Raw genomic sequence first — 27945 nt, 5'->3', positions numbered from 1 at the left:
AACCATTTGTTTAGTGTGACAGGTATGGGAGGGGGAACTTGATTTCTTGCGAATCACATGCGGGAAATCTGGCTTGAACTGAGATGGTTACACATTGTGAAAGAAAGGAATAAACACTTTCCAGGCAGCAAGCCAAACAGTGATATAAAGAGGATTTTTTTTAAATTAAACATCTTGTGCTCAGGAATGTTGGTCTGATAGTCTCTTGTAATATGCAACATTAAAACCTGTGTTTTATGTAAATCTGTACAGATTAAGTATATTTTTAACACCAAAATGTTCACACTATGGAAATCACATGTACATTACACATCTGCGCACATTAGGACACATGCTACATCTACCGGTATTAAACTGTTGTCATATTATGTCTTGAGTGTCTACACATGCAGTTTTATCACTTTAAGGAGCAATACATGTTTTTCAGCTGAAGCTGGAAAAACAAAGCAGGGGGAGGGCACTGATAAGATCCAAATGTTGTGAAATACAGGGGTGGATGACTAACAAAACCTCAGTTAATCTAAAGTCTGTGTCAAAGCAGGCAAAGAAATCAAAGCTGCGCGATGAAGTGCCACATTTTTGTGATACAGCTCCTGATATGGATCGTGGAGTGTTCAGCACAAAACAGGTAAATTTAGGAAGAACGAAATGTGATGTTTTAATGCGATGTTGACTAGTTTATGATTGTTATATAATGGATTAACTAAGATTTCACTCTGAAAATGACATTATAGATTAAATAAATTACATGTATTATGGTAAATGGTAAATGGCCTGTATTTATATAGCGCTTTACTAGTCCCTAAGGACCCCAAAGCGCTTTACATATCCAGACATCCACCCATTCACACACACATTCACACACTGGTGATGGCAAGCTACATAGTAGCCACAGCCACCCTGGGGCGCACTGACAGAGGCGAGGCTGCCGAACACTGGCGCCACCGGGCCCTCTGACCACCACCAGTAGGCAACGGGTGAAGTGTCTTGCCCAAGGACACAACGACCGAGACTGTCCAAGCTGGGGCTCGAACCGGCAACCTTCCGATTACAAGGCGAACTCCTTGAATTAGTATTCCCATATATCTTTCCTAAGACTCAACTTGACTTCATGTTATAGATAATACTGAATATGCAGCACTCCAGATTGCATGGTTATTGAAAAATCATTTAATGGGAAGTAGATTAATGAACGATACAGCAAACACTATCTTTCATTTTTGTGTGCAGATTCATCATCTCAGCCCCAAATGTGTTTCATGTGGGTGTTAATGAGAAAGTATTTGTCCAGATGGAAACTTGTAACACACCTGTTAGTCTCTACCTGGAGGATGAGACTTCTAATACTATTTTGTCTGAGAAGATAAAGGCTTCATGCAGAGAGAAGACAGAATTAGTTGAGCTCAAGGTATGCAAACTTCACCAGAAAGTTACAACAGAGACACTTCAATTTTATTTATATAGCACCAAATCACAACGACAGTTGCCTCAAGTTGCTTAGACAGAACAGAGTAGCAACTACCCACTTTGCCCTAACTTTATAATTTATATCTTTACAGCTAAAAATGGATTCTTTGTTAAGATTGCCTCAATTTCCTTCTTACGTTATGCTCGTGGCAGAGAGCCAATCCTTCACTCCCAACAGGAAGTTAACAAGGGTTCTGGTGTCAAAACACAGGGGCTACATCTTCATTCAGACAGCTCAGCCAATTTATAACCCAACAGACAGAGGTAAAAACAAAGTAAAAGAAAATTAAGCAATTCTACAGACTTTACCTAACGGTGAATCTTTTTAAAAAAGACATTTTATATTCCTTTTATGTTATCGTTCTTTTAGTGAAGTACAGAATCTTCACTCTTGACCATACGATGAGGCCTCATGAGGAACCTGTCCACATATCAGTAATTGTGAGTTATAATTATTAATAATATAGATTTTCTTTATAAATATATCTTTGGTAATATAACTTTGAAAGACAGAGACATACAGTTTTCATGCCTTCTTCTCTTGGTCTGTGTTTTGGTCACTCTATGACAGAATGCTGCTGGAAATAGAGTAATGAAAATCATGAAGATTGCAAAGGGAGGAATACATCAAGACTCATTCCCCATACCTGAAATCTCTCAGTAGGTTGCAACAAATTTTGAATAAAAGTGAAGATGTCAAGCAACTTTGATGCTTACTATACTTTGTTGTTCGTAAAGAACGGGTACGTGGAAGATTACTGCACACTATGAGGATGATGAAGCAAATGCTGCCGTCAGAGAGTTCAAAGTCCAGAAATTTAGTAAGTTTACTATAAACTGATTCACACAGTTTATATCATTCTTCAAATTCACAGAAAGTATATGAAAAATTGTTTATTGTTAAAAACTCTAGTTTTACCAAGCTTTGATGTGAACATCGCAACGGATCAGAGATACATTTTGTTGACTGATGAAGAGCTTCGATTCACCATCTCAGCAATGTAAGTACTTATTTTCTTTCCGTTAAAATAACTCTGCTGATAAGCTTTCTTTACAAATTAATATCAAGAAAAACCTTGAAAATAATCAGATCCCATATCCTGTCATTAAACATAGGATGTTCAACGAAATTAGAAACACCTCCCCTGTTGTAGCATGTATAAATAAATACAATAAAAACAAATCTAAGATACCAAATAGGAACATTTAAAAAGTTAGTTCTGTAATATTGCACATTGTCTTGTGTGTGTGTGTGTGTGTGTGTGTGTGTGTGTGTGTGTGTGTGTGTGTTTTATGCTTGTGACAGTTATTGATGTTTGAGTTTAGGCTGTGTATGTGTGTGGTCAGTAACGAGATGGCTTGTGGGTAGAAACCATTCCCCAGTCTGTTGGTACTGGTTTGGATTGACCTGTAGCGCCTCCCAGAGGACAGTAGGTCAAACAGGTGAGATGCAGGATGGGTGGAGTCTCTTGTGATTGAGAATAGGAAGCTGCAAGTAATCCCAGTGGAAGGGGTTACATGAAGAGGATGTGGGGCCTGTGGATTCTCTGACACCCAACAGGATATTAGAACATGCCGTTCTAAAGCAACTTCTATCACAAATAGAAACTGATGAGGTACAACACAAAGGTGGAGCCAGGATGTCAGATCAGGGAGGAGATATCATCCCCACCCTTTAAGACTAAGTACCAAGCTCCAAGAACAACTGCTGCGCTGAACGTGTCGAGTGTGACAGCAGCTGACCTGAAAGAGGCTCAGCTGGAAATCTGTACCCTGTGTGACTAATTACCCAGACCCTAGACCTCTGCTTGATTGATAATAAGTTAAAATTGTATGCTTCAAGTGTCCATGTTACTATCATATTTCCTTCTTTCTTTCTTTGCTTTTCTTCTTTAGGTACACACATGGTGAAAAAGTTAAAGGAGCCTACCACTGCCAATTTGGAGTCGTAAAAAAAGATGGCTCCGGTGATCAGAAAATCTCTTTTATCAAGGGTCTAGAGCTGACTGGTTCGGTGAGGATGTAGACAGTCCATCCAAAATTCAAAAAGTCTCCAAATTTAAAATCAGTAACATACTGCAAATCATCATTGTTGCGTTTCTTAAAGCTTTACTGTTTGTTGCAGGTCAAAGATGGAAATGCAAAGGTTTCTCTTTGGTTAAATGAGACAAATGCAAAACTTCAGAACCAGCTGAGCACAACTGTCTCTAAGATGCAGGAAAATGGAGATCAACTCTATTTGAGAGTGTTTGTTACCAACATACAAAGTAAAGGAGATATTTACATTAATCAGTTAGTAATTATTCAAATGTAGTTGTATTTTTGTTACTTGATCAGTAATGTTCTTTGTAGGCATACATAAATAGGTGATTAGGTAAGTACACCGTACACATACAATATGTTGGAGTTAAAGATTCAAACATTTTTTATTGTCAATTTATACAAGACATACAAGACAATCTAAATACTGTTTCTCTTTTACTTTAGTATACTGTAGGTTAGGAATTACAATGTACAATAGTCATAGTAAAGCAAGATGTAATTAAATAAAAAAAAGCATCTTGACAAATGTACAATTACAGTAATACACCAACATATGACAGTGTTGAAATCATTCAAACATCGTCCTTTTAGAAGTCAGTCTCACCATGTGGGTAACCCGCTGGAATTGTATTTAAGCAGTTATGTTTTGAGAGAAAACTAGTTGCAGACTCTGATGTAAACAAGATTTTTAAAACGTTCTACCCTCTAGAAGTTATACTGTTACCACCAGATTGTTCTCACTGTCTCACCTATATGTCAGCTGGGAGTGGTACAGTCTCTGCATAACCCAAGTTCCACCCATCCATTTTCATAACAACTGCAAAAGCAATTATGAAAACGGATAGATGGAGTATAATCTCATGAAACTATTAAATTAGTGGAACTTAGTGGAAGTAGACTGTCCTATTGTGCAAACGTTGTATTACTGTATACTGAAATTTTAATTTAAATGACAGAAATTATACTACAATATGACTAGAATGATAATTCAGTTAATGTTAATGCAACTAAAACCTAAAGAGAAACCCCCTGCAATGTGCCAAAGACATGGAGAAATGTTAATGTGACCTTTAATTTTTTCTGATAATACTGTGAAAATCTTTTGGCCTAGGTGGTGAAATACAAGAGGCAGAAGTTTACCTGCGAATCTTTGCCCACAAATACACGATAGACCTCTCTCGAACTCGATCTCATTTTATTCCTGGATATCCACTGGACGTGGTGGTATGTCTGAAACTATGACATGGGAATAGTTACACAAATTACTGTAATGATCTTTAATAAAACACTTTCCTGTTTATATAGGTTGTCATGAGACTGCCAGATGGCTCTCCAGCAGCTGACGTATCAGTAAATATTAATCTACCACCATCACAATCTTGGGAAGGCACCACTGATCAAGAGGGGGCACTGTTCAATACTTTTAATGTTCCTGATAAAGCTGATATTACAGTTGAAGTTAGTATCCCCAACCTTATTCAAAGGTTTTGTTTAACAGATTTTATTCCAGTTTTAACTGTTTGTTCATCTGCCTCCAACAGGTTTCTACAAATGGATTACGAGAGAGAAAAATAATACGACGTGCTTCCTCTCAACATGGCAGCTACCTTTACATGACTTTTACCAGCAGGATCTACTCTGTGAATGAATTCCTTACCATAACATTCAACACCATCAACAGCCCATCCAGTGGATATATACACTACATGGTCAGAAATATCTGACTAAATGCAATATTGTGCATTCTCATAAAGGAGCAGCGTTTTGTTTTGATTAAACACTTTTTAATTGTTTTCGTTTCAGGTCTTAAGCCGAGGAATTGTAGTAAACACTGGCTCACTCCCACTTGGTATATCAGCTAAACTCCAACTGCAGATAACACATAATATGGTTCCATCTTTCCGTGTGATTGGCTACTATCACAACACTAACGGTGACGTGATAGCTGATTCAGTGTGGGTAGATGTCAGGGATGAATGTGAGCTAAATGTCAAGGTAAGTAAACAGAACAGATAAAAGTGCAGCACAAGCAGAGAAAACAAAACTGCTTAAATCTGTTCATTCTTATTAATTTGGATCCTTTTCGATTGTTTGTTAACCTATAACTTCCATAAGTATTTGGACAAGGACATTATAGGACACTGTAATATGTCCTATGAATATTAGTGTTATGAAATTTCTTCTTATTTTTAAGGGGTTGAAATAAATTGTTCCAATGATCATTTAGATAATTTATATTTTTACATATATATAACACCCCCCACCCCACACACACACACACACACACACACACACACACACACACACACACACACACACACACACACACAGAGGAAGTGACATTACATACAAATATTTAACTAATGGAAGTGTACAAACATAGCATATATTTAAATAATTTAGATTTAGTCCTGTCTACATGTATTTATATTGATATATTTATTTGATTTTGGTTGATTGAACATAAAACAATGAAAACAAAAAAAATAAATCCTGTTATATCTTAAATGTCTTAATATAGGTGGAACCCAAAGGTCCATTCGCACCTAACACACGATCAAAGATAGACTTTGATCTACATGGGAACAGAGCAAAAGTGGCTTTGCTGGCTGTGGATAAGGCCTTCTACGCTCTCAATGCTGACAATAAACTCACACCCAAACAGGTTACAGTCTCACACACTACTTTTATACTTATGGTATTTTTTGTAACTTATAGGTGATCATAGTAGTAAGTCTAAGCTTTTCTTCTTATTTGTCAGGTATTTTCTACTATGAAGTCATATGATCTAGGTTGTTCCTATGGTGGAGGACCTGACTCAGCATCAGTTCTATTAGACGCTGGCTTGGCTGCTGTATCTAACGATCTGTCTGTATGGAGAAGGCGTAAGAGAAAAATTAACATTGAAATGAAAATACTAATTGAAAAGAGTTTTCGTTTTATATTTGGTGTCAAATAAATGTCAGGGAATGGTTGTCTGCTGGAATAGACAGTTATCCAAAATATGGGTTCAAAAAAGTCTTAGAAAGTGCTGATTACACACCACTATTGTGTTATTCTTGTAATATGGGCCCTGTTGACCTTAAAAAGCAACAAGGATTTTTTTAATAGACAAAAACTGAAACTTAAAGCTACTGTTGAGCAAATGTATAAGGTATGCTGACTTTTACTGTTAATTTTATATAAATATATATATTTCCTGTTACATTCAGACTTTGGCTGTGTTTCACCATCTGTGCGACAAAGACGCTCAGTGGACCTTGAACAGGAAATGATGGCCTTAAGTAAGAGGATTCCGGTATTGAAAATGTTATTCTTATAACAAAAATACCTCCTGGAAGTGCATAATTTGTCTTTTCTCGTTCCTTTCAGAACTGAACTACACAGAGGAAAGCCTGCAAGAGTGTTGTGTTCACGGATTTTCTCGAATCCCGATGGAACGAACTTGTCGGGAAAGAGCAGATCGGGTCCTTCTAGTGAAAAAAAATCCAACTTGTGCTGAAGTGTTTTTAAAGTGCTGCCTTGAAGCCGAGCGTCTAAGACAAAAAATGATCCAGGAAGAACTCCAAAAAGGATTTGGCAGGAGTGAGATGAAAATGACACTTTAAAGATCAGCTTGAGTATAATTTAATAGCTGTAGCTTGGTTATCAAAGTTTGACTCTGAACTTCTGTTTTCTGTTTTTCAGCTGCAACTGCTGATGAAATCGAAGAGTTCTTCTTGGACACGTCTCAATACATTCGAAGATATTTTCCCCCAAGCTTTGAATTTGTAGAATTTGAAGTCATCAACAAAAGAACGTAAGCATTTTTAATGTAGCGCAGGGGTCCCTAATCCCAGTCCACGAGGGCCGGTGTCCCTGCAGGTTTTAGATGTGTCCTTGATCCATCACAGCTGATTTAAATGGATACCTTCTCAACATGTCCCGAAGTTCTCCAGAGGCCTGGTAATGAACTACTCATATGATTCAGGTGTGTTGACCCAGGGTGAGATCTAAAACCTGCAGGGACACCGGCCCTCGCGGACTGAGATTGGGGACCCCTGATGTAGCGTTAATAAACATATTTCATTTTTTTCATTTCCAGTCAAATACAGTGGCTAGATACATAATTACACCATGAAGCAGTTTTGTTTATGTACTCATCTTTATTGCTGCTGCTTGAATACTGTGAGTGTGATTATTTCAGTTAAGCAGCTTATATTTGAAACTGTGACATTTGTCTGATTGATTTGATTTAATTTGATTTCTCTTCATCAAAAACTCTTGTAGCTACTCTTTGCTTCTTCCTGATTCCATCACCACATGGGAGATTCAGGTTGTCACATTATCTCCATCCACCGGTAATAATAACTTTGTGCTTTATAAACACATCACAGATATTTGACTGGATCTCCTTAACTGCAACTTACTTCTATTCACTCAGGTTTCTGTGTCGTTAAGCCAGAGGAGATCAGAGCCTTTAAGAGGTCATTTGTGTCTCTGAGACTGCCCTCATTTGTGAAAAAATTTGAGCAGCTGTCGGTTTCACCTGTTATCTACAACTATGATGACTCTGAACTTCAGGTAGATTAACCTCAACATCAGCGCTGAGTGTCACTGGAAACAGTAACTACTTTGTGTGGAATAAGTAAAGATGTTTTTGTCTTCTTGGACACCTGCATGTTCACAGGTGGCAGTGCACATGGAACAAACTGAAGGACTTTGCTCTCCTGGTTCAGCCACCACCTCATCTTATGTTAACATTACTCTTAAACCCCAATCCTCTCAGTTTGTCTCCTTCTCTGCTGTGCCCATGGTTGCTGGTTCAATACCCATCAAAATACGTCTCTATGATATGGAGAATAGCTTTGGAATAGATGCAATAGAAAAAACTTTGAATGTGCAGGTGAGTGAAATGCATTAGTTTATCGTTCTATGAAATGTTTTTTATAGTAATTGAAAATCCAAAACAATCATCCTATGTTATAGATGGAAGGATTTGAAAAGAGAGAAGAAGAAACCAGAGTCCTTAACTTAGATGGTGAGTGATTCAGTATTTCTCAGTAAAACCTTCATGTCAGATGTTATCTTTAATATCAACTTACTTTTGTTATCATAGGGAGAAGCACAAATACCGTGATCATTGATGGATCCTTACCAGATGACACAGTCCCTGACTTCAGCTCCAATATATTTGTTTCAGTGGAAGGTAGACACTGAGAGACACAGACATACAACTCACAGACGTTCGTAAATACCTGGACTCTTACCTTCTCATTGTTCTCATCTAACAGGGAAGGGATTTGGCAGTTCATTTACACGAAAACTTCTTTCTTCTGAAAAAATTGCTAAGATGATCGTTTTGCCAAAAGGATGTTTAGAGCAGACAATGATAAGACTGGCTCCCACAGTTCTAGCCGTCCGGTACCTTGACTTGAGCAATCAGTGGGTTGAGCTGCCTCCTGGAAGCAGAGATGATGCTCTTAATAAAATTGAGTATGGTAGGTACACACCAGAACAGTTAATTCCTTAAATAATTACATCTTTATTATTTATTGAGGATGTTTGTAATTAGAATTTCTAATATTTTGGCTGATCTCTTGACCCCATTCTGTGTCTTTAAAAAAAAAAAATAAATAAATCCTTTTAAAGAAAGGAACAAGGGATGGATAGATCATTCAATTCAACTCAATTTCAACTGTATTTATTCATAAAGCACCAAATCACAACAACAGTCATCTCATGATGCTTTATATTGCAAGGTAGTCCCTGCAATAATACATACAGATAAAACATCATGAGGCTGTACTAGTGGCCATTCCCCAAATGTGAATCAGTACTTTTTAGCTGGATTAAGTTTTTCTTCATTACGTTATTGGTTTATCAGTTGTCGCAGCAACACATTTGTAAAGTCAAACCCTGTCGGGGGAAAATCCCAAACAGAAGGCTGCCAAGTAAAACAGAGACACAGTGAGACAATATAATCAATCACATGTACATGGGTGAACGTCTCGAGAGAGAGTCACCCAGTACACTTCTTTATTGCAGGTTATATAGGCATGTAGGTTACATAACAGGGCGGAGGCAGTCTCCGCCTGTTCTCAGAATATAGATTGCTTAACAGACAAATGCATATCTTGCTAAAACGTTCTGTTCATACTATACTAAACATCTGCTCAGTGGCACTTTCCGTTCCTCTTTACACAGGAACTTGTCTTCACAGGCATTTGATAAGCATAGGCAAGGCTTCATGTTTATCAGGGTGAATCGTCATTCAGAGTTTACACAATCACAAGCAAAGCATATTTGAATAATAAACAAAATCTTTTCACAAACCCCCAGCGTAAACGAGACTCAATGAGAGACTGCACATCTCCCTATTATATGTGTTCCTCTCTAAAGTAGGCTTATAAAGTAGAAGGAATTTTGCTTTCAGAGATCCACGATGAGAAAATAATGCACTACATATACCCTTGTTAGCACCACATATTACAGATCACATTGCCTGCCACAACCCCCGACACATTTATTAACCAAATTACTGTCACGGTGGTGGACGGACTCAGCGCGACTGAGGTAGCAAGGTAGCACAATACTTTATTTATCACTCCGGTGCGCTATGTACACGTGAAGGGGGGAGAACACCAGGGTCCCGAAACACACTTCTTCACACTTACTCCGCTCCTTGTCCAAACACTCACACACGAACAACCCACTCACACTCACGGGGTCCAGATAAACCTGTAAACATAGACGAGGGTAAGTCGACGTTAACAACTGATTCACAATAAAGCCACACACTGACGAGGGTTACAATATTCCAGCGACGAATAGCTCAGAGCGCCAGCCTTATGAGCCAGAGATCAACTGCATTACTGAGATCACTGCAGGCGGGACCCAGTCAGGGCAGACAGGTAGGGGAAGAGACTCACTGGGCTGGCCGGGAAGGCACAGGGACCATGACAATACATAACAAGAGTTATGATGTGACACAAACAGCAGTATTTTGATGCATTCTGGTTCTCACTGGCAGTTCTTTTTAACCCTATAAATCAGGTATTTTGATGCAACTGGTTCTCACCCAGTTCTTTTTTTTTTTTTTTTTTTCTTCTAATTCTCTTCTTAAATAACAAATTACATAGATAATATTTATCTGTGGCACCAAAAAGTATGAAAATTAAGTTTGGTTGGTTGGTTGATTGGTTATGTTGTCTGATGTAACTAAAAAAGCACTTGTTGTAAATAATATAAACATTTTTTTTTTTAAATCAGGCTATACATGGATTAGAACAAAGTGGGGAACCAAAGCTGATGGATCTTATGGCCCATTCTATACAATGCCCTATAGCAGTAATTGGTGAGTATTTGTTATTGCCACTATTATTATTACTTCTTCAATTTCTGTTGTTTTTTGGTTGTTACTGTCACAGTGTCACATAAAAACAAATTTCCTTCATTTTTACTCTGTACGACTATTAAACAAACTTTTCCATATGCTCCTTTCACTTGTTTATCTTCTTTTGTGCTCAGGGTGACTGCCCTTGTAGTGAAAATATTTTCATTGGTGGCACAGCGCCAGACAGCAGTTTTTGGACTGCAGGGCCGAATTAATAAAGTTGTGCCAGAAGAAAATATCAGGAAACCAGTCAAATACCTGCTCAAAATACAGAATACTCAAGATGGGTCGTTCAGTGATCCAAATCCTGTGATACACAGAGGAGTCCTGGTAACTTCTCTCAAAAGTTAAAACATGGTCTGCATGTTGGCCTATATGTAAACCCAGTATCAGATTTTTATAGATAAATCTGAAGTGCATACATTTGAATGCACATTACTGTTTCTATGTGTTTAATGTAGAAAGGCAAAAACCAAGATGCATCCATGACTGCATTTATGACTATTGCATTGTACCGGTCCCTTGAATTCCTCCAGCCTGAAGTGCGAAATGATGTGGTAAGTTGATATTTGAACCTACTGTCTGTGCTAACTGTTTTTAGCAGTGACAGTGTGACAACGTAGTCCATCATCTCAAAAGCTAATTAAAATATCAAGAGTCAAGTTGCACTGAGGATGAATCCTGATAACTTTGATGATTCATCAAATACAAAAATGCGCTTCACAGAAGTTTATTTTATGATCAGATTTCAAACACTATTGATCAGCAAAATGAAGAAAGCACAACGTCACCAAATGTTGAAACGATAAAATTTATTCAAATAGTTATATATTCCAGTACAACATGTTCGTATCATTACGTTGTTTCTCTTAGAAATGCCAAATAATAAGTTGCATTGGAATTGCAGTAGATAATTTTTTTTTCACTTATTCTACTCTCTGCTAGGAAGCAAGCATTTTGAGATCGACATCATATCTCTTATCACACCTAGCGGAGCTTCAGCATCCCTATGCCATTGCCATTACAGCCTATTGCCTCTCAGTGTGCCTGGCAGAAGGAACAGATCATTCACGTACATGGGCAAAACTTCAAGCAGGGGCGGTTAAAAGTAGGTGTATCTGATATTTTTATGTTAGGGCTTTTTCTGCATCATCATAATAACGTTAGTCTGTGATCAAATTTGCAGCTAGCCGGCCATATTGTTGTGATGTCATTGCTTTGAAATGTGGGAAAAAAGTAAAACTCTTAAAGTTATGTAAAACTCTTTTCTGGAACAAATGGTAGGATTTCAAGTGATTTATTTAATAAGTTATACAGTATAATAAATAAATGATCAAGTTAGGTTTGCTGTTAGCCAGCTTTAGGCTGCTGTTAGTGACAGTTTTTAACAGCATTGACTAATGTAACCCCTTACTCAACCTAAGTAGTCTAGCTAAAAGTAGCCCAAAGTATAAACCAGTTACTACGCTCAACAGGATTACAATAGGAACTGAGGTAAATACAAAATGAAATGGCTGGAGGCAGGAAATGAGCAACAATAGTTATTATTTTCTGGAAAGGTGCAAATAAAATAAGATACAATTTACAATTTCAACAAAAACAATAGTAATAAGCTGACGTAACAAAAAACCCACACAAAAAAACAGTCCTATCGAGCTGAATATTTCAGTTTGTCCTTTTGGTCATTAGTCAAGTTTGCTTGATTGCTTTTTAGTTCAGTTCTGTTTTTGTTTGGTGGTTTCAGTTGTTACTATTTTGGCGTTTGTCGGTAAAAAAAAGAATCAAGTTCTTCAACAAGGGTTCAGTTCAGTCTGGGCACCAGCTCACCATCTCCATCGGGAGAGAATCCATGAATCGGTTCCAGTTGCTTTATCAACACACACAAAAGAAAAACAAGATGAGTTATCAGGTCGAACATAGCAAGGGACTCGGCCACACAGCCTCTCTAGCGCATGCTCCCATCAACAAGATGGCCGATATAGTTCAGCATGGACCGTCTGCAGCCTGTCTTATTTACTTTTCAAAGTGCAAAAGACCTAGCTAATATGTGATGGTGATCCTCTGCTTGGAAGGTGGGACAAACATTGCTTCTAAACAAATGAGATTATTACCACCCATCAGGGCTGGACTGGCCATCGGGCATACCGGGCATTTGCCCGGTGGGCCGCTCGTGATTTTTCGTTTTTATGGGCTGATGGGGTTTTATTTCTTTTCTTTTTTTAACGGTATAAATGAATGGTGGTGGATTGGCCAGTTGGTCATGATCGACTCTGGGCTGGACCAATTACAGCCGAGGAGGTTGAACTTTAAAGTTGAGGTGAAAAGGAACGCAATTTGTCCCGTAATACTGAAGCTAGAAAGTTGCTAATTCAATCATGAAACTGATCAATGATCAGCTGATCGGCTTTTCTCTCTGCGCCAGAAAGAGAAAACCAGCGGATGTCGCGCTAAACAACAGCAACACATTTAAGCTTGATCAGCTGTTGTTAGAATTTATTTAATATTAATTTCTAGTATCAGCTGATGTTTGCTGGAGCCACAGCCGTAAAAGCTGCTGGTCATGATATCGGTTTGGATATGTCCTTACTGAATCATCAGAGCTGAACAGGTGATGGAGAAACAGGTTTACCTTTTAGGTGACATGAATGAGTTGAAGGGACGTTATAAACTGTTTCTGAGAGACAAATAACTCCAGGATCCTTTTCTACATAACTGACAGCTACGAGTGCAGGGGCGGGTCTAGCAAAGTTTTGCCAGGGGGCAGGTAGGGCATTAACAGGGAAAGGGGGGCACAAAGAAATACTTTTCTTTCTTATTCATATTTAAAATGTCTAGCTTTTAATAAATAATTATCTGAATCTTATAACCAAAGTTTTCATCTGATGTAAAATTCATAGAAATCCATTATTGTATTCAGTAAATATTAGGTCTAATATACCCTAGTAAGTTATAATATTCTTTCCTTTGGGAAGGTACCATCTGTGCAGTCTGCAATGCTGTTGAAGAAAGATGATAAATCTATTTAATTACTGGAGAAAAATAATAGATTTCTGTGCATTTGTTTTATACGTGCTGTCAAGAGATGTACTCTAAGACACTTCTTCAGCTGAGAATCAGAGAGGAGAAACACACAGTTTTACTTGCATGCAAGGGCAGCCACAGAGCACTCGCACTTGGAGTGAGGGCTCCGAGACTCGCACTCTGCCACTGCCCTGGTCTTTATTTATATACAAGAAGAGTAATACAACAGTGAATACGTTTGTTCAGTGGAATGTTGATGCGCGAGCATGTGCGGATATGTGTGTGTGTGTGTGTGCGCGTGTGTGCGTGTGCCAGGAGAGGCTCCTCTACCTGGTACAAAGTGAAACTGCTTATTAAGCTCTTATCTAGCAGGTACTGCTCCTTCCCTGCATGATAACGGGTCACAGTGAATTAAAAACAGTCTGAGTTATAAAGAGGTCATCATGCAGTATTCTATCATATGCAAACTTATATTATTAAAAGATTATACTGACTACTAAGTACAATTTTCTATTAACACGTGCATTAAATTAAAATCGGTTTTGTCAGTTAAGCATCTTGAGGCAGAGGGTACGGGAGTGGTTCCCTATTTTTTTTCCTTTTCTCTTTTTGCTGGGAGTTGGCAATCCTATTAGTTAGGTATATGTAATTATAAATTAGGTTGTTTTATATTTTTGCTAAGTACTGTTTAGAATACCAGAATAGGGAGGGTGGTGTAGATTTAAGTTTATTATAAACGCTTTATGGCTTTTCCCTACCATGGTGGGCCGGTCACTAGGCAAGGCAAGTTTATTTATATAGCACAATTCAACAGCAAGGTGATTCAAAGTGCTTTACAGAGACATTAAAAACAAAAACAAATAAAAAGCATGATTTAAAATTGATTAAAACAAACAAACAAACAAACAAACAAACAAACAAACAAAACAGTATATAAAATCAAAAATTAGAACAGTAGATAAAATCAGTAGTTAAAATGTAAGTTTTGAAATTTAAGCTTAAAAGTGTGGATTTGGTGCTTTATTCAAATGCAGCTGAGAATAGGTGAGTCTTCAACCTGGATTTAAATAAACTGAGTGTTTCAGCTGATCTGAGGCTTTCTGGGAGTTTGTTCCAGATATAAGGAGCATAAAAGCTGAATGCAGCTTCTCCGTGTCTGGTTCTGACTCTGGGAACTGATAAAAGATCGGATCCAGATGACCTGAGGGATCTGGAAGGTTCATACTGGGTCAGGAGGTCACTGATGTATTTTGGTCCTAAACCATTCAGAGCTTTATAGACCAGCATCAGAACTTTAAAGTCTATCCTCTGATGGACAGGCAGCCAGTGTAAAGACCTCAGAGCTGGACTGATGTGGTCCACTTTTTTGGTCTTAGTGAGGACTCGAGCAGCAGAGTTCTGAATGAGCTGTAGTTGTCTGACTGATTTTTTAGGTAGACCAGTAAAGATGCTGTTACAGTAATCAAGCCTACTAAAGATGAATGCATGGACTAGTTTTTCCAGGTCCTGTTGAGACATCAGATCTTTTATCCTTGAAATATTCTTGAGGTGATAGTAAGCTGATTTTGTTAATGTCTTAATGTGTTTTTCTAAGTTTAGGTCTGCATCCATCACTACACCCAAATTTCTCGCCTGGTTTGTGGTTTTTAGGTGTATAGATTGAAGTTCTCTGGTGACCTGTAATCGTTTTTCTTTGGCACCAAAGACTAATACTTCAGTTTTGTTTTTGTTTAGCTGGAGAAAATTGTGGCACAACCAGTGGTTAATTTCCTCAATGCATTTACCTAGAGCCTGTACAGGGCCTCGGTCTCCTGGTGACATTGTGATATATATTTGTGTGTCATCTGCATAGCTATGATAGTTTATTTTGTTGTTCTTTATAATCTGTGCCAGTGGGAGCATGTAAATGTTAAACAGAAGGGGTCCCAAGATGGAACCTTGGGGAACTCCACATGTGATACTTGTCTGCTCAGATGTGAAGTTACCTATTGGTACAAAGTATTTCCTGTTTTCTAAGTATGTTTTGAACCAGTTTAGCACAGTTCCTGAAAGACCTGCCCAGTTCTCCAGTCGTTTGAGTAATATGTTGTGGTCAACTGTATCAAATGCTGCACTGAGATCCAGTAAAACTAAGACTGACATTTTTCCATTGTCTGTATTCAGACATATGTCATTAAACACTTTGGTCAGAGCGGTTTCAGTGCTGTGGTTCTGTCTAAAACCTGACTGGAAGGCATCATAGCAGTTATTCTGTGTTAAGAAGTAATTGAGCTGTTGAGAAACTGCTTTTTCAATGATCTTACTTAAAAATGGGAGATTTGAGATCGGCCTGTAGTTGTTCATTTGTGTCTTGTCAAGATTGTCCTTTTTCAGTATAGGTTTAATTACAGCAGTTTTTAGTGGTTTCTGGAAACACACCTGACATTAAAGAAAAGTTGACGATCTGTAACAGGTCTGACTCCAAAGTCTTTAGACCTTTTTGAAAAAACTCGTTGGCAGGACATCTAAACAGCAAGAGGAGGAGTTCAGTTGACCTGAGATGTCCTCCAGGTCTTTGCTGTTAATAGGGTGGAACTGTTTCATGGTGTTTAAACAGTTTTTCGGTGGACACAGTACATATCCTGAATCTGCTGTTGATGTACCAATTGCTTGTCTAATCTTTTGGATTTTTTCTGTGAAGAATTTGGCAAAGTCATTGCAGGCCATGGTCGAATGAAGTTCAGCTGCCACTGACACAGGAGGGTTTGTTAGCCTGTCAACTGTAGAAAATAAGACCCGAGCATTATGACTGTTTTTAGTGATGATGTCAGAGAAGTAGGACCTCCTTGCACTCCTCAGTTGTAAATTATAATTGTGAAGTTTCTCTTTATAGATGTCATAATGAACCTGCAGGTTTGTTTTTCTCCATCTGCGCTCAGCTTTCCTACACTCTCTTTTTTCATTTTTCACCAGTGTGGAGTTTCTCCATGGAGACTTTTTCCTTCCAGAGATAACCTTCACCTTAATGGGAGCAATAGTGTCCATTGCATTTAACATTTTAGCATTGAAGCTATTGATGAGCTCATTGACTGAACCTCTGGACAGGTCAGGTGTTAATGGGAAGACCTGGTTAAAGATCTCACTACTGTGTTCAGTTATACACCGTTTTGTGATCATTGCTGTTGATATATTTGTGTGGGCTGAAATTTTACTTTCAAAGAAAACACAGTAATGATCAGACAGACCCACATCAGTCACAGTAACCTTTGAAATGCTCAGGCCCTTGGAGATCAGTAGGTCAAGAGTGTGTCCTCTATTATGTGTGGCCTCTGTTACATGCTGAGTCAGCCCAAAGTTGCCCAGGGTGTTACTCAGGTCTTTAGTCCCTTTGTCCTGAGGGTTGTCCACATGGATGTTAAAATCCCCAACAATAATTACGCAGTCGAAATCAACACAGATCACAGACAGCAGTTCACTGAGGTCATTAAAAAAGTCTGTGCAGTATTTGGGAGGCCTGTAAACATTAAGAAACACAACTTTGGATATGGCCTTCAGCTGTAAAGCCACATATTCAAAAGACTGAAAACTTCCAGGAGACAGCTGCTTACATTGAAATGATTCATTAAATAAGACAGCAACCCCTCCTCCTCTCCTGCTCACCCTGGCCTCACTGATAAAACTGTAGTTAGGAGGGGTCGTCTCGATGAGAACAGCTCCACTGTTACTTTGGTCCAACCAAGTTTCAGTTAAAAACATAAAATCAAGTCTGTGCTCGGTGATTAAATCATTAATTAAAAATGTTTTCCCAGCTAAAGATCTAACATTTAATAAAGCCAACTTAGGTGTTTTAGAGGTATTATTTGCCCCCTCGTGTTTGGGAGCAGTCTGTGGCACACAAGGTATGTTTACTATATTTAAAGATCTTTTAGAGTGCAGCTCTCTGTGTTTTGACCAGGCCACATGTCTCCTTCTATCACCTAAAAGTACAGAAATTTTAAAACCTTCTAGTAAACAGGGTCCCAGCTTCTCCTGGGAAAAGTCACCACTGCCATAATCCTTGCAGCCTGGACCCTCCACACATCACACATCAGACTGCGGAGACAGAGCATGAAGGTGGTAAGGAGGAACTAAGGGGAGCGAGGCTGGGCAATGTAACTTCAATTGCTCTGTTGAGGGCGGGGCTCGATGGCGAACCTTTGGCTGCTCTGGTGGGGGGTTTATTGGGGACAAAAAGGGATTGGGCCGGGGGGTAGATCTGAGCCCGGCATTGACCCGCTCCATCATCTCCTCAGTGAATTTCAGGTGTGGGGAGGAGGGAGAAAGGGAGGGGGAGGAGGGTGATGGCCTGTCAGGGGTTTGGGGGACTGGGGAAGGTCGTGGTCCCTGGTCCTGGTCGTTGGTGTTGTTGAGAGAGTTGGAGGCAAATAGGGACCCCTCTTCTTGCCTCAGATGTCTCTCCTTTCTGAGGCTCTTCCCAGGTGGGGGCAGATGGAGCTCCTCCTCACTAGTCAAAATGCCCGGGCTGATTTTTTGTCCCAGTAAACCCCTGCCACCCATCATGATCAGTGAAGCAGGAAAATAAAATTAGAGAGAGGATCACGCTTCCTCATTTCAAAAAAAATTTTTTCTAGTAAAAGTGTGAAAATGCATTGATACAAATTAGGGTGACCATATTTTGATTTCCAAAAAAGAGGACACTTAGCTCAGTCATGAAGAACTTGCTTAAAGAAACATATTTAACATATTAAAACAATACCTTCTCTGTGTGGTTAATGAACTCTGAAATAAAATATGTCAAATAGGCTTTTAGAAGTCAACAAGTGCAAAAAAAAACAACTTAAAAACCTCTGGAATTAAATAATGGTACAGAAATAATGCCTCATCTGCATAAGAAAAATTACCAGTATTGGGTCGGTATGAGGGCTGGACTGGGACAAAAAATTGACCAGGGCAATTTGACTAGAGACCGGCCCACCAGGTATTATAGGAAAAGCCATAAAGCCTTTGAATGAAAACAAACGCTGTTGTGACAGTGATGTGCACTGTCTTGTTGGTATATGCATGATTTCTATACATTTCACATCAGATAAAAACTTTGGTTGTAAGATTCTGGAAATTATTTATTAAAAGCGAGACATTTTAAATTAGCATAAGAAAGAAAAGTATTTCTTTGTGCCCCCCTTTTCCTGTTAATGCCCTACCTGGCCCCCTGGCAAAACTTTGCTAGACCCGCCCCTGCACAGTTACCAGCTGTCAGCTACTTAGAAAAGGATCCTGGTGTTATTTGTCTCTCAGAAACAGTTCATAACTTCCCTTCAACTCATTCATGCCACCTTAAAGGTAACCCTGTGTCTCCACCACCTGTTCAGCTCTGATGATTCAGTAAAGACATCTCCTGGTTTCATCTTCATGTTTCCCTATCACCACATGTCCAAACCGATATCATATCACTATCAGTAACATCATAGCACCCACCCAGCTGTATAGAAACTCCATCATGCTAGCTAGCACGCAGTACGAGTTATTGTAACTGACTGTAAAAAGTCAGCATAACGAAAATAAACTCCACCTAAACTTAGTTTATATCTGACCCAGATAGACTGCAGGTCATAACTTCTTACCTGAAGTTCAGTTCACCTGACACTCGGACCAGCGGCCGCCTCGGCTCTCTCCTCCTCCTGCCTCACCTTTCCCTCATCCACCTGCTGGCCTCTGTGGAAGCTCCGCCATAGCCACCACCAAATAACTGAGTTATTTTTACACATCTGCCAGCATCTGGCCAATCCACGACCTTTCATTGATTATACCGTTACAAAAACAACAACAATAACAACAACAACAACAACAAAACCATCAGCCCGTAAAAACGAAAAATCACCATCGGCCCAGCTAACATAGCTGGACTAGCTATGGTCGGTACGAGGGAAATTTCTTTTGCAGTTCGTCTGAAAAGATGCACTTGCGCTTTGGGATCTTTTAAACATCATTAGGCGCATTGTTGCACGCTGTCAGTCCCGTCTGTGAGCGCAGAACAAGCGCTCACAAAACAGCAGTTCGGGGATGACGTCTCACACATGGGTCCTCTTTTGGAATACAGGAAAACCCGGACATTTTCATCAATCTCGAAAATCCCCCCAGACACCCCAGACAGAATGTGAAAAGTGCACATGTCCGGGGAAAAGAGGACGGTTGGTCACCCTATACAAATAAAAGGGAGAATGAAAGAAAATTGAAAAATAAAAGACATTTTCTCAACTAGGTTACACTAACTTCTTGGCTAATGCTAACTAAATGCTTAAATAATGTCAATGGTCAGTTCCAATGTTTACTCTGGACCAAAATTATTATGATGATGTAGGAACAACACCAACACTGAGAACTTTGTGTACCTTCATTACACAAAGTCTGGGTGATCAGTGTAAAATCCACTGTTGCTATCTGTAATTTAAATTGCATTTCTTGATATTGCTAATAATGGATGATCAACTGAGAAAGAAGGATCACTTAGCATTATATTGTTCAATAATTACATTACTCTTTGCTGTTATTTGATTTATTTGTTTATGCATCTTTAATTATCAGCGAAAGATAACTGTACTTTCTGGCCATCTGATGAAAACCAAAAGGTGGATGCTATCACAGTAGAGACAACAGCCTATGCTCTCCTAACTGCAGTTCAGCTTGGGCATATGAAAGAGGCTGATGAAATAGCCTGCTGGTTAAACTCCCAAGAAAACTATTATGGAGGCTTCAAGTCAACACAGGTGATTAGGCTAGAGCCAAAGAGTACATCTTTGAATTGAGCTCCTGTTTCTCCTTTTGTCTGACATCATATATTCACCATCAGGGTGGAGATGTTAAACATTATATTAATAAATTCTTACCATTCCCAGGATACCCTTGTGGCTCTGGAAGCCCTTGCGGAGTATGAGCTAAAGAAATCTGCCAGTTCTGAAACAAGAATGAAAGCAGAGTTCACATCTCCAATGAGGAATGAAATTGTAACACTTCAACTGGAAAATAAGATGGAAGGAGTGGAAACTGACTTGAAGGTAGCATAAAGCAATGCACTCAGACATATCTATATAAGATTAAATCCCATTCTGAATTGTTTTTAAATACATTTTTTTGTGTCTGTTGTTCTAGAAATTTACAGGGAACAACATCACCGTGCATCTGACTGGAAAAGGAGAAATTAAGTTTAAAGTATGCTGGATTCACTTCTTTGTTTATATATTATGAATCGGATCTATAATTGACTCTAAATGTCCCTTGCAGATTGTTAAAGCTTACCATTTATTGGAACCCAAGGATGATTGTGACCATCTGTCAATCAGTGTCAGAGTGGACGGGAAAGTGAAGTACACACGTGAGCTTTTGTAAATGCTAACAAATCACAACTACTGCTAAAAGCCACACACTTACATTAATCTTTGTCTATCTAGGTCCGGTATTAGAAAACTATGAATACTATGACTACGATGATGAGAAACAAGACCAGGAAGACTTGGGACGAACAGCCATTGAGGGGTCTGATGCTCACACCCGATACAGGAGAACTGTTGATAACAACTTAAGTACAAAAGAGGCTGTTACTTACACTGTCTGTGTCAGGTTAGTTAAAAAAAAAATCCACATCACATTTATTATTTATTAATATACACAAAAGAAAGAACTCTGCAATAAAAGTCCACAACTCCTGATCCATGATCTGAACATGTCTTTTCCTCTCCATGGCCATAGGCAGAAGAGCAATCTTACAGGAATGGCCATTGCTGACATCACATTACTGAGTGGATTTAAGGCTGAAACTAAAACTTTGGAGAGGGTTAGTGGGTGCCTCTTCCTACTCTTCATCATTGTCTCCCTTGCTTGCTCAGTGGGAGTAAGGGAGGGCCACATCTGTTTCAGTCACCTGTGGTCCTTGATGTCACATCTGGATGCTGATATCAAAGGAAATAAAGGGCAGATAATAAAACAAGCCATTATTATTCACAAATCAGGGCACAAATCAGTCCTGCAGTGAATGAATACTTAAAGTCCAATAATTATAAACAGCAAAAGTTCAGACAAGTAATGTCATATTTTGGAGGAGTGAGGGCCCAAAAGCATAATCTACAGGTAAACAGATGTAAGCAAAAACTTAACCTTTTCGGTTGATAGCAAACTCCAAACAAACTAAAACTAGCATAGAACATGTAGTGAACACAACAGTAAAACACAAACAACAGTAAAACACTTTAAATACACTCAGACACAAAAGGGCAATTAGGGAGGAGTGGAAACATGAGTGTACCACAGCTAATCAGCAACAAGAAAACTTGGAGAGCAAAACTAAATACAAAGCAGAAGAGACAAAGGACTATCAAAATAAAGCAGGAAGTAAAAACTGTAGCTCAGTAGAGAATGCAAAGACATGCATGAACTTAACAAAAGTTCAAATAGAGGGTGACTGGGGTGTGACGTATAACAAGCTATGATCATCATGCTGGCATGTTCACATGAAAGAGGCATCATGTGTTTGCATCATGTGATATATTTCTTGTGTCATTTTTTATCAGTACCACGTCCACTTTATGAACAAATTGTAACACCTGAATATGTTTACGATTCTTTGCTCCTGTGTTCCAAAGATTCCAAAACTGCAAATACACTTATTTTTAAACTGACAATCAACAAGAACAAAGCTTCATTAGGCCTATAGCCATGAAATTGCCTTGAAATATCTTACAGCTAGCAGAAAAAAGAAGCAAGGAATGAAGTTCCATTCTGTAAGAATCGGGGTTTCTCATTGATGCTTGTCAGAGAAGGAGAAAAGCTTCATATGGTCAAACATGCTTTGGAGGCCACATTTGAAGGCCGATTACGTCACAGCCAGGCAACGAAGGCCATCCCAATTCGAAGGCTGCACCAAATGGGGCAGACAATTGCATCCTTCATTTTCCCTGATTTGAAAGATGGGTTGGGTGTATCCTTTATGGCCCAACCTATCCCAGAATTCATAGCGCGCCCAACCAATTCCAGTTTCTAACAATGGCGGCAGCTACTTAGTTTTAATATTACTCTTTCTGGGTCACAAAATAAAATTTTAAGATATTTTCAGGCGAGAATGTAGCTGTGTAAACTTCAAATATCTGCTCGATTAATCAAGACATCACATATTCGCAAAAGTCTGTTACCCCACTGGGAGGTCGAGGCTCACTAGAACCGACGAGAACACTGGACTCCCCGCACATCATTTTCAGCTGGGGAAGGAAAAAGGAAGGGAAATAACTAAATGGAAAGATAACACACATGGACGTGAATAGATAAAATACAAGGGAATAAAAGGAAATCAAAGGTAAACTTCAGAAACTTCCCTTTTGTTATAACATATAATCAATTAATTCTTGTCTTCTCCAGCTAATGGAGCCATCTGAGCAATACATTTCCCATTTTGAGGAGTCTTTTGGAAAAGTTCTGCTATACTTCAATGAGGTACTGCTGAATTCAAATTATATACAATAATTGTACTTGGACAACACTGAAACATTTTTAAATCTCTCTAGCTTTTTAAACCAGAGGAATGTATTAGTTTTGAAGCTACACAGCAGGTACCGGTTGGTCTTCTACAGCCTGCTCCAGCCTCGTTCTATGATTATTATGAACCAAGTAAGATTTCATTTCAGAAATTTCTCTGTGTATTTGTTAGGATAGAAGGGATTTTATTATCAGGACTATTTGTGTTTTTCCTGCAGATCGAAAGTGTACTGTGTTCTATTCTGCACCGCAAAGAAGCAAGATGGTCTCCACATTGTGTTCAGAGGACGTGTGCCAATGCGCAGAAAGTAGGAAAATACTTTTACTGTTCAATCTTTATTAGGGCCTCTGTCTAAACTGAAACATCTAAATCTGGAAAACACTGAAACAGTCAAATTAATTTATCATCTAGTAGGAACAATTCAGCTGAAACTATCTTTAATTTATTATCAGTGCTGTTTGCAAAGCATAACTCAAAATTAGATGAAATTTTCTTTAAATCGTTTTTGCCACAGACCGCTAGCCCATATTTGTGATTGGGCTGCACAGACTCTGTTGAAACTCCTTTTTCATTTAATGTAAGAAAGAAAAATTTCACAGGGCTCACTAAGGGTGCACCTAAATACACCCACATCGGGTGAGCGAGACATAAATAAAGCCATAGTGGCTCGGATGTCTCCTGGATTAACAAGGTGTGCGTGAGGTGCTGAGGTACCAGGGCATACTGATGAGAATTAGGCTACTAGGACAAGGCATAAGTTGACAAGGGATGATAATAGAGAACTGCTGGAATGCTACTATACATGTAACCCTAGTGAAAGAGGATGTGGGACCGATGAATTCTTCATCTAGACTAACATTCAAAACACTGGTAGTTCAGTGTTCCAACATTTTCAAGAAGCAACTGCTATTGCAACTATAGATTGATGAGATACAACACAAATGCTATAGTAAGGGGGAATCAGGATATCAGGTTAGGAGGGAGATATCATCATCCCCACACTCCGAGATCAGGAATCAAGAAAAAACAGGGACATTAAAAGCCAGAGCAACTGTCTACCATAAGATTTAAGTTAGTTACAGAGTATCCCTACTGCGACCATCACTGAAATCAACCAGGTGATCTATACCACAGCAACAGTTATCCTTCAGATACTTGGCTACAAGATGAAGGGCCACAAGGAGCAGTACCCTCTATGGATAAGGAGACTGGAGGTCAAGATAAAGGTCAGTTAGCCAACTGCAGAAAATTGCTAACTGACAAAGGGCCTAAGAAGTAATCTGAGGCCTGCCAAGAAAAGGATCCCAGCCTTGGCTAACCCCTTGATGAGGTAGAACACAGAGATAGAAAGCAGGAGAATAAACCAGCTATACTCCACTGAACCATTCAAGGAGTACTCCCAGTGGCAGGGGAACAATGTGAGAACAGCCCCACTCAGCCTGGAAATGGAGGAAAACTAGAAGAACATATGGGAGAAGGATGCAACACATAACAACGATGCTCAGTGGTGAGTGGGTCTAAAAGCAGACCGCAGCAACCTCCCTGAACAGGATTACCATAACCAAAGTGCCTGTACTGGAACATCTGTGCTGAGTATAGCCCGTAAGACCTGAGGTCAAAATGTGATATGCCCCCTAGGGCAGCTGAGAATAACCAAGCTAAGATCCTATGGGATTAACAAACTGGTGATGGCTGAGCAGCCGGACAAAGTAGTAGTGAAGAAGCAGAGGAAGATGGCTGCAGCTACATCAGGCAGAAAGAACATGAGAAGCTTGAGAAATGCCAACCTAAAGGCCACATGAAGTTTGTAGGTCTGTAGATACTGACTCTGCAGAAAACTGGCGACCTCTGTGCGCTCGTGCCTCAAAATCTGCCAACCCCACACTGTGATTTGACTGCCCTACCACTTTGTGGCTGAATTGCTGTTGTTTCCAATCGCTTCCACTTAATTATAATACTAACACTTGGTACCACGCTGGAATTCACTGAGCTCCAGAGAGCAACCCATTTGTTCACAAATGTTTGTAGAAGCATGCTTAGGTACTTGATTTTATATACCTGTGACCATGGTAGAACACCTAAGTTTAATGATTTGGATGGGTAAATGAATACTTATTATACTGGTAATATAGTATATACAGTAATATATACTGACCGCCTGTGAATGTTACTGTTGTCTATGAATGAGAAATATTAATTTAAACCCAAAACCCAATGCATCATATGACTGAAAAATCACCCTGCTGTGTATTTGATTATCATGTAAACAATGGATGAATGACATCTACCAATGAATGGTTGAAAGTGTTTGAAACCAATTAGCTTAATATGTTATATATGTACCCATTCTGACAAGTATTTGTGAATAAAAGCATTCCAGTGCCTTATTAGTTTGATGTCAAATTGAAAACTCACTCATGTTCATTCATCTTTTTATAGGACCTTGTCATAAACTACAAGATACATTCAATCGAAGAAGAAGAATTAGGAAGATTAACCGTGTCCAACATGCTTGCTTCTTCCCTATCGTAGATTATGGTGGGGGTTCTAAACAAAACATTTATTTGCATCAAATAATAACTGTTTGCTATTAGGATTTTTAAATATTAATCATATTAAGCATTTTTTTTGGTTTTCCAGCATATATTGTTGAAGTCTCCAGCATTTCTGTGAAGAGTAACTTTGAGCTGTACACTACTTCTGTAATTGACGTTCTCAGATCAAGTAAGTGAACTAACTACAAGCCTTATAAGATGTAAAACTGACTGTTGTATTGTATGTTTCATTATGTTTATTAAAAAGCTTTCTTTAATTATATGATTATAATGAATATAATTTATTGAGTCTAATCCTTCTGCTAGATAACGATGTGTCAGTGAGTGAGAACTCTGTCCGAGTGTTTGCTAAGAGGGTTCACTGCAAAGGAAAATTACACTTGGAAAAACAGTATCTCATCATGGGCAAAGATGGCACCACAAAAGATTCAAGTGGAATGTGAGTATGTCAGTGCTATTAAGGAAAGTGAGTTTTCGTAAAAAGATTCTCTGGTCAACCTTTTTTTCTTTTTATAGGATGCAGTATCTGCTGGAATCAAACACGTGGGTTGAAAAGAAGCCTTCAGAAGAATGCAGAAAAAGTGTCAATAAATATGTTTGCAAGGAGTTTGATGAGTTCGTAGATGAGTACAAGGTGGATGGCTGCAGACAGTGAAACAACCTGCTCTCATTTTTATTTTCATGCAACTCAGTTAAATGAATTTCCCATCAGATACACAGTTAGCATGGATGTTAAGAGTTTCTGTTGTTGCTTTTACTTTTTGGCTTATTCTACTACCACATCACATAGTTGCACATGTATGTTCTGCATGTATCTGGGATTTGGCTTTTCCTTTGCTCCTTACAAAGTGCTTTAATAAAATATCCTGCATTCAAAAAGTCTAAATTCTGGACATTCCCTTTTTAACCTTTTGTGAAACAGCAAAAAACCTATGTTTTTGTCAGGGCTCTGTGTGCGGGCAGGCGTAGAGGAGGATCCAAGCGCAGGACTCGAACACAGAATTGTAACTCAAAAACCTCAGCATTATTTGTTGGCAGAAAACAAACATAAACTGAGCAATGGCAATGAACATGAAAATACTGAACATGAAAACACACAGGCATAATCCGAAGGTACGACGCGACACTGAGCAAGGGCAAACACAGGGCTAATATACACAGGGAAGTAATCAGGGAATGGACAACAGGAGGGAGACACAGCTGGGAGAGATCAGGGCTAACGAGACAGGGGGAACAAAGCTGCACACACTAACATGAGGCACACTCCTTCAAAACAAAACAGGAAACCATAAACCACTAAACAATGACGCAGACTGAGAGGCAGAATATAACACATGGAACTCCAACAATACATGACCACTATTCCTAAAACACGAATAAACAGAAACAGGAAACTCTAATAATAATAATCATCATCATCATCATCATCATCGCCACCACCAACACAAGCAGAATAAGAAAACAATCCATAATGCAAGATTAAACCAAAATATAAGAAACTCAAAATGCTGGGTCAACACTGACCCAGAACCGTGACAGTTTTATCATGACATCACTCAAAGGCCTCTTACAGGTTACTCTACCATTAAAAATTAACAGATCCTTGAGGTCTACTAAAGGTCACTAAATTTCATCCAGTTAATACCTTTGGAGGAGAGCTGCTGCCACCCTGGCAAGCATGCAGTCAGAAGGAGCAGGATCGACATCAGGAGGGCAGTTAGAGCTGGGCGAGTATCCTACCTGCCTCCATCTGAGCTCAGTTTGCCTACTGGGTGATAATCATAGCATCAGAGATTAGGACCTTTTAAACAGAGACCCTATTAACTATCATCAAAATCACATACAGATAAACTCTGTTTTAGCACTCTGTAACACTTTTAACATAAAAGGCTGGATGTTAAGTCCTTTTACCCTCTCTCAGATGTAATGAGAGATAATCCCATCTTTCTCAACACTAGCTACCAATGAATCAAAAATGATATAAG

General features: G+C 38.9%; 1 protein-coding gene across 1 annotated transcript; it reads left to right on the top strand.

Annotated features, from left to right (window-relative positions):
• The first annotated feature begins 504 nt into the window (after positions 1–504).
• On the top strand, positions 505–26840 carry LOC116325358 (complement C4-like). The gene is made up of 41 exons (XM_039619696.1): positions 505–628; positions 1231–1408; positions 1560–1731; positions 1838–1908; positions 2039–2127; positions 2206–2288; positions 2381–2468; positions 3364–3481; positions 3593–3734; positions 4622–4734; positions 4816–4968; positions 5052–5219; positions 5314–5505; positions 6032–6175; positions 6272–6395; positions 6723–6794; positions 6883–7095; positions 7198–7309; positions 7780–7850; positions 7934–8073; positions 8180–8395; positions 8479–8530; positions 8609–8698; positions 8784–8990; positions 10762–10846; positions 11020–11215; positions 11347–11442; positions 11831–11993; positions 20468–20649; positions 20779–20937; positions 21032–21091; positions 21164–21254; positions 21331–21499; positions 21629–21713; positions 23288–23362; positions 23434–23536; positions 23623–23712; positions 25845–25943; positions 26046–26129; positions 26267–26399; positions 26477–26840. Exons 1-41 carry the CDS (start codon positions 564–566, stop codon positions 26613–26615), a joined length of 5082 nt encoding a protein of 1693 aa, XP_039475630.1. The 5' UTR covers positions 505–563; the 3' UTR covers positions 26616–26840.
• The last annotated feature ends 1105 nt before the right edge of the window (positions 26841–27945 follow it).

This window comes from Oreochromis aureus, linkage group 11, assembly GCF_013358895.1.
Source record: "Oreochromis aureus strain Israel breed Guangdong linkage group 11, ZZ_aureus, whole genome shotgun sequence".
Classification (NCBI taxonomy): domain Eukaryota; kingdom Metazoa; phylum Chordata; class Actinopteri; order Cichliformes; family Cichlidae; genus Oreochromis; species Oreochromis aureus.
Note: the sequence above shows the minus strand (reverse complement) of the source record. Positions and strands in the feature narration are given on the sequence as shown.

What these genes read in the sequence shown, in the direction of transcription:
- LOC116325358 (XM_039619696.1), top strand. Translation starts at nt 564, where the DNA reads ATGAAGTGCCACATTTTTGTGATACAGCTCCTGATATGGATCGTGGAG. An exon ending in GAGTGTTCAGCACAAAACAG is followed by an intron (nt 629 to 1,230) that starts GTAAATTTAGGA and finishes TTTTGTGTGCAG; the next exon opens with ATTCATCATCTCAGCCCCAA. An exon ending in AATGTGAGCTAAATGTCAAG is followed by an intron (nt 5,506 to 6,031) that starts GTAAGTAAACAG and finishes GTCTTAATATAG; the next exon opens with GTGGAACCCAAAGGTCCATT.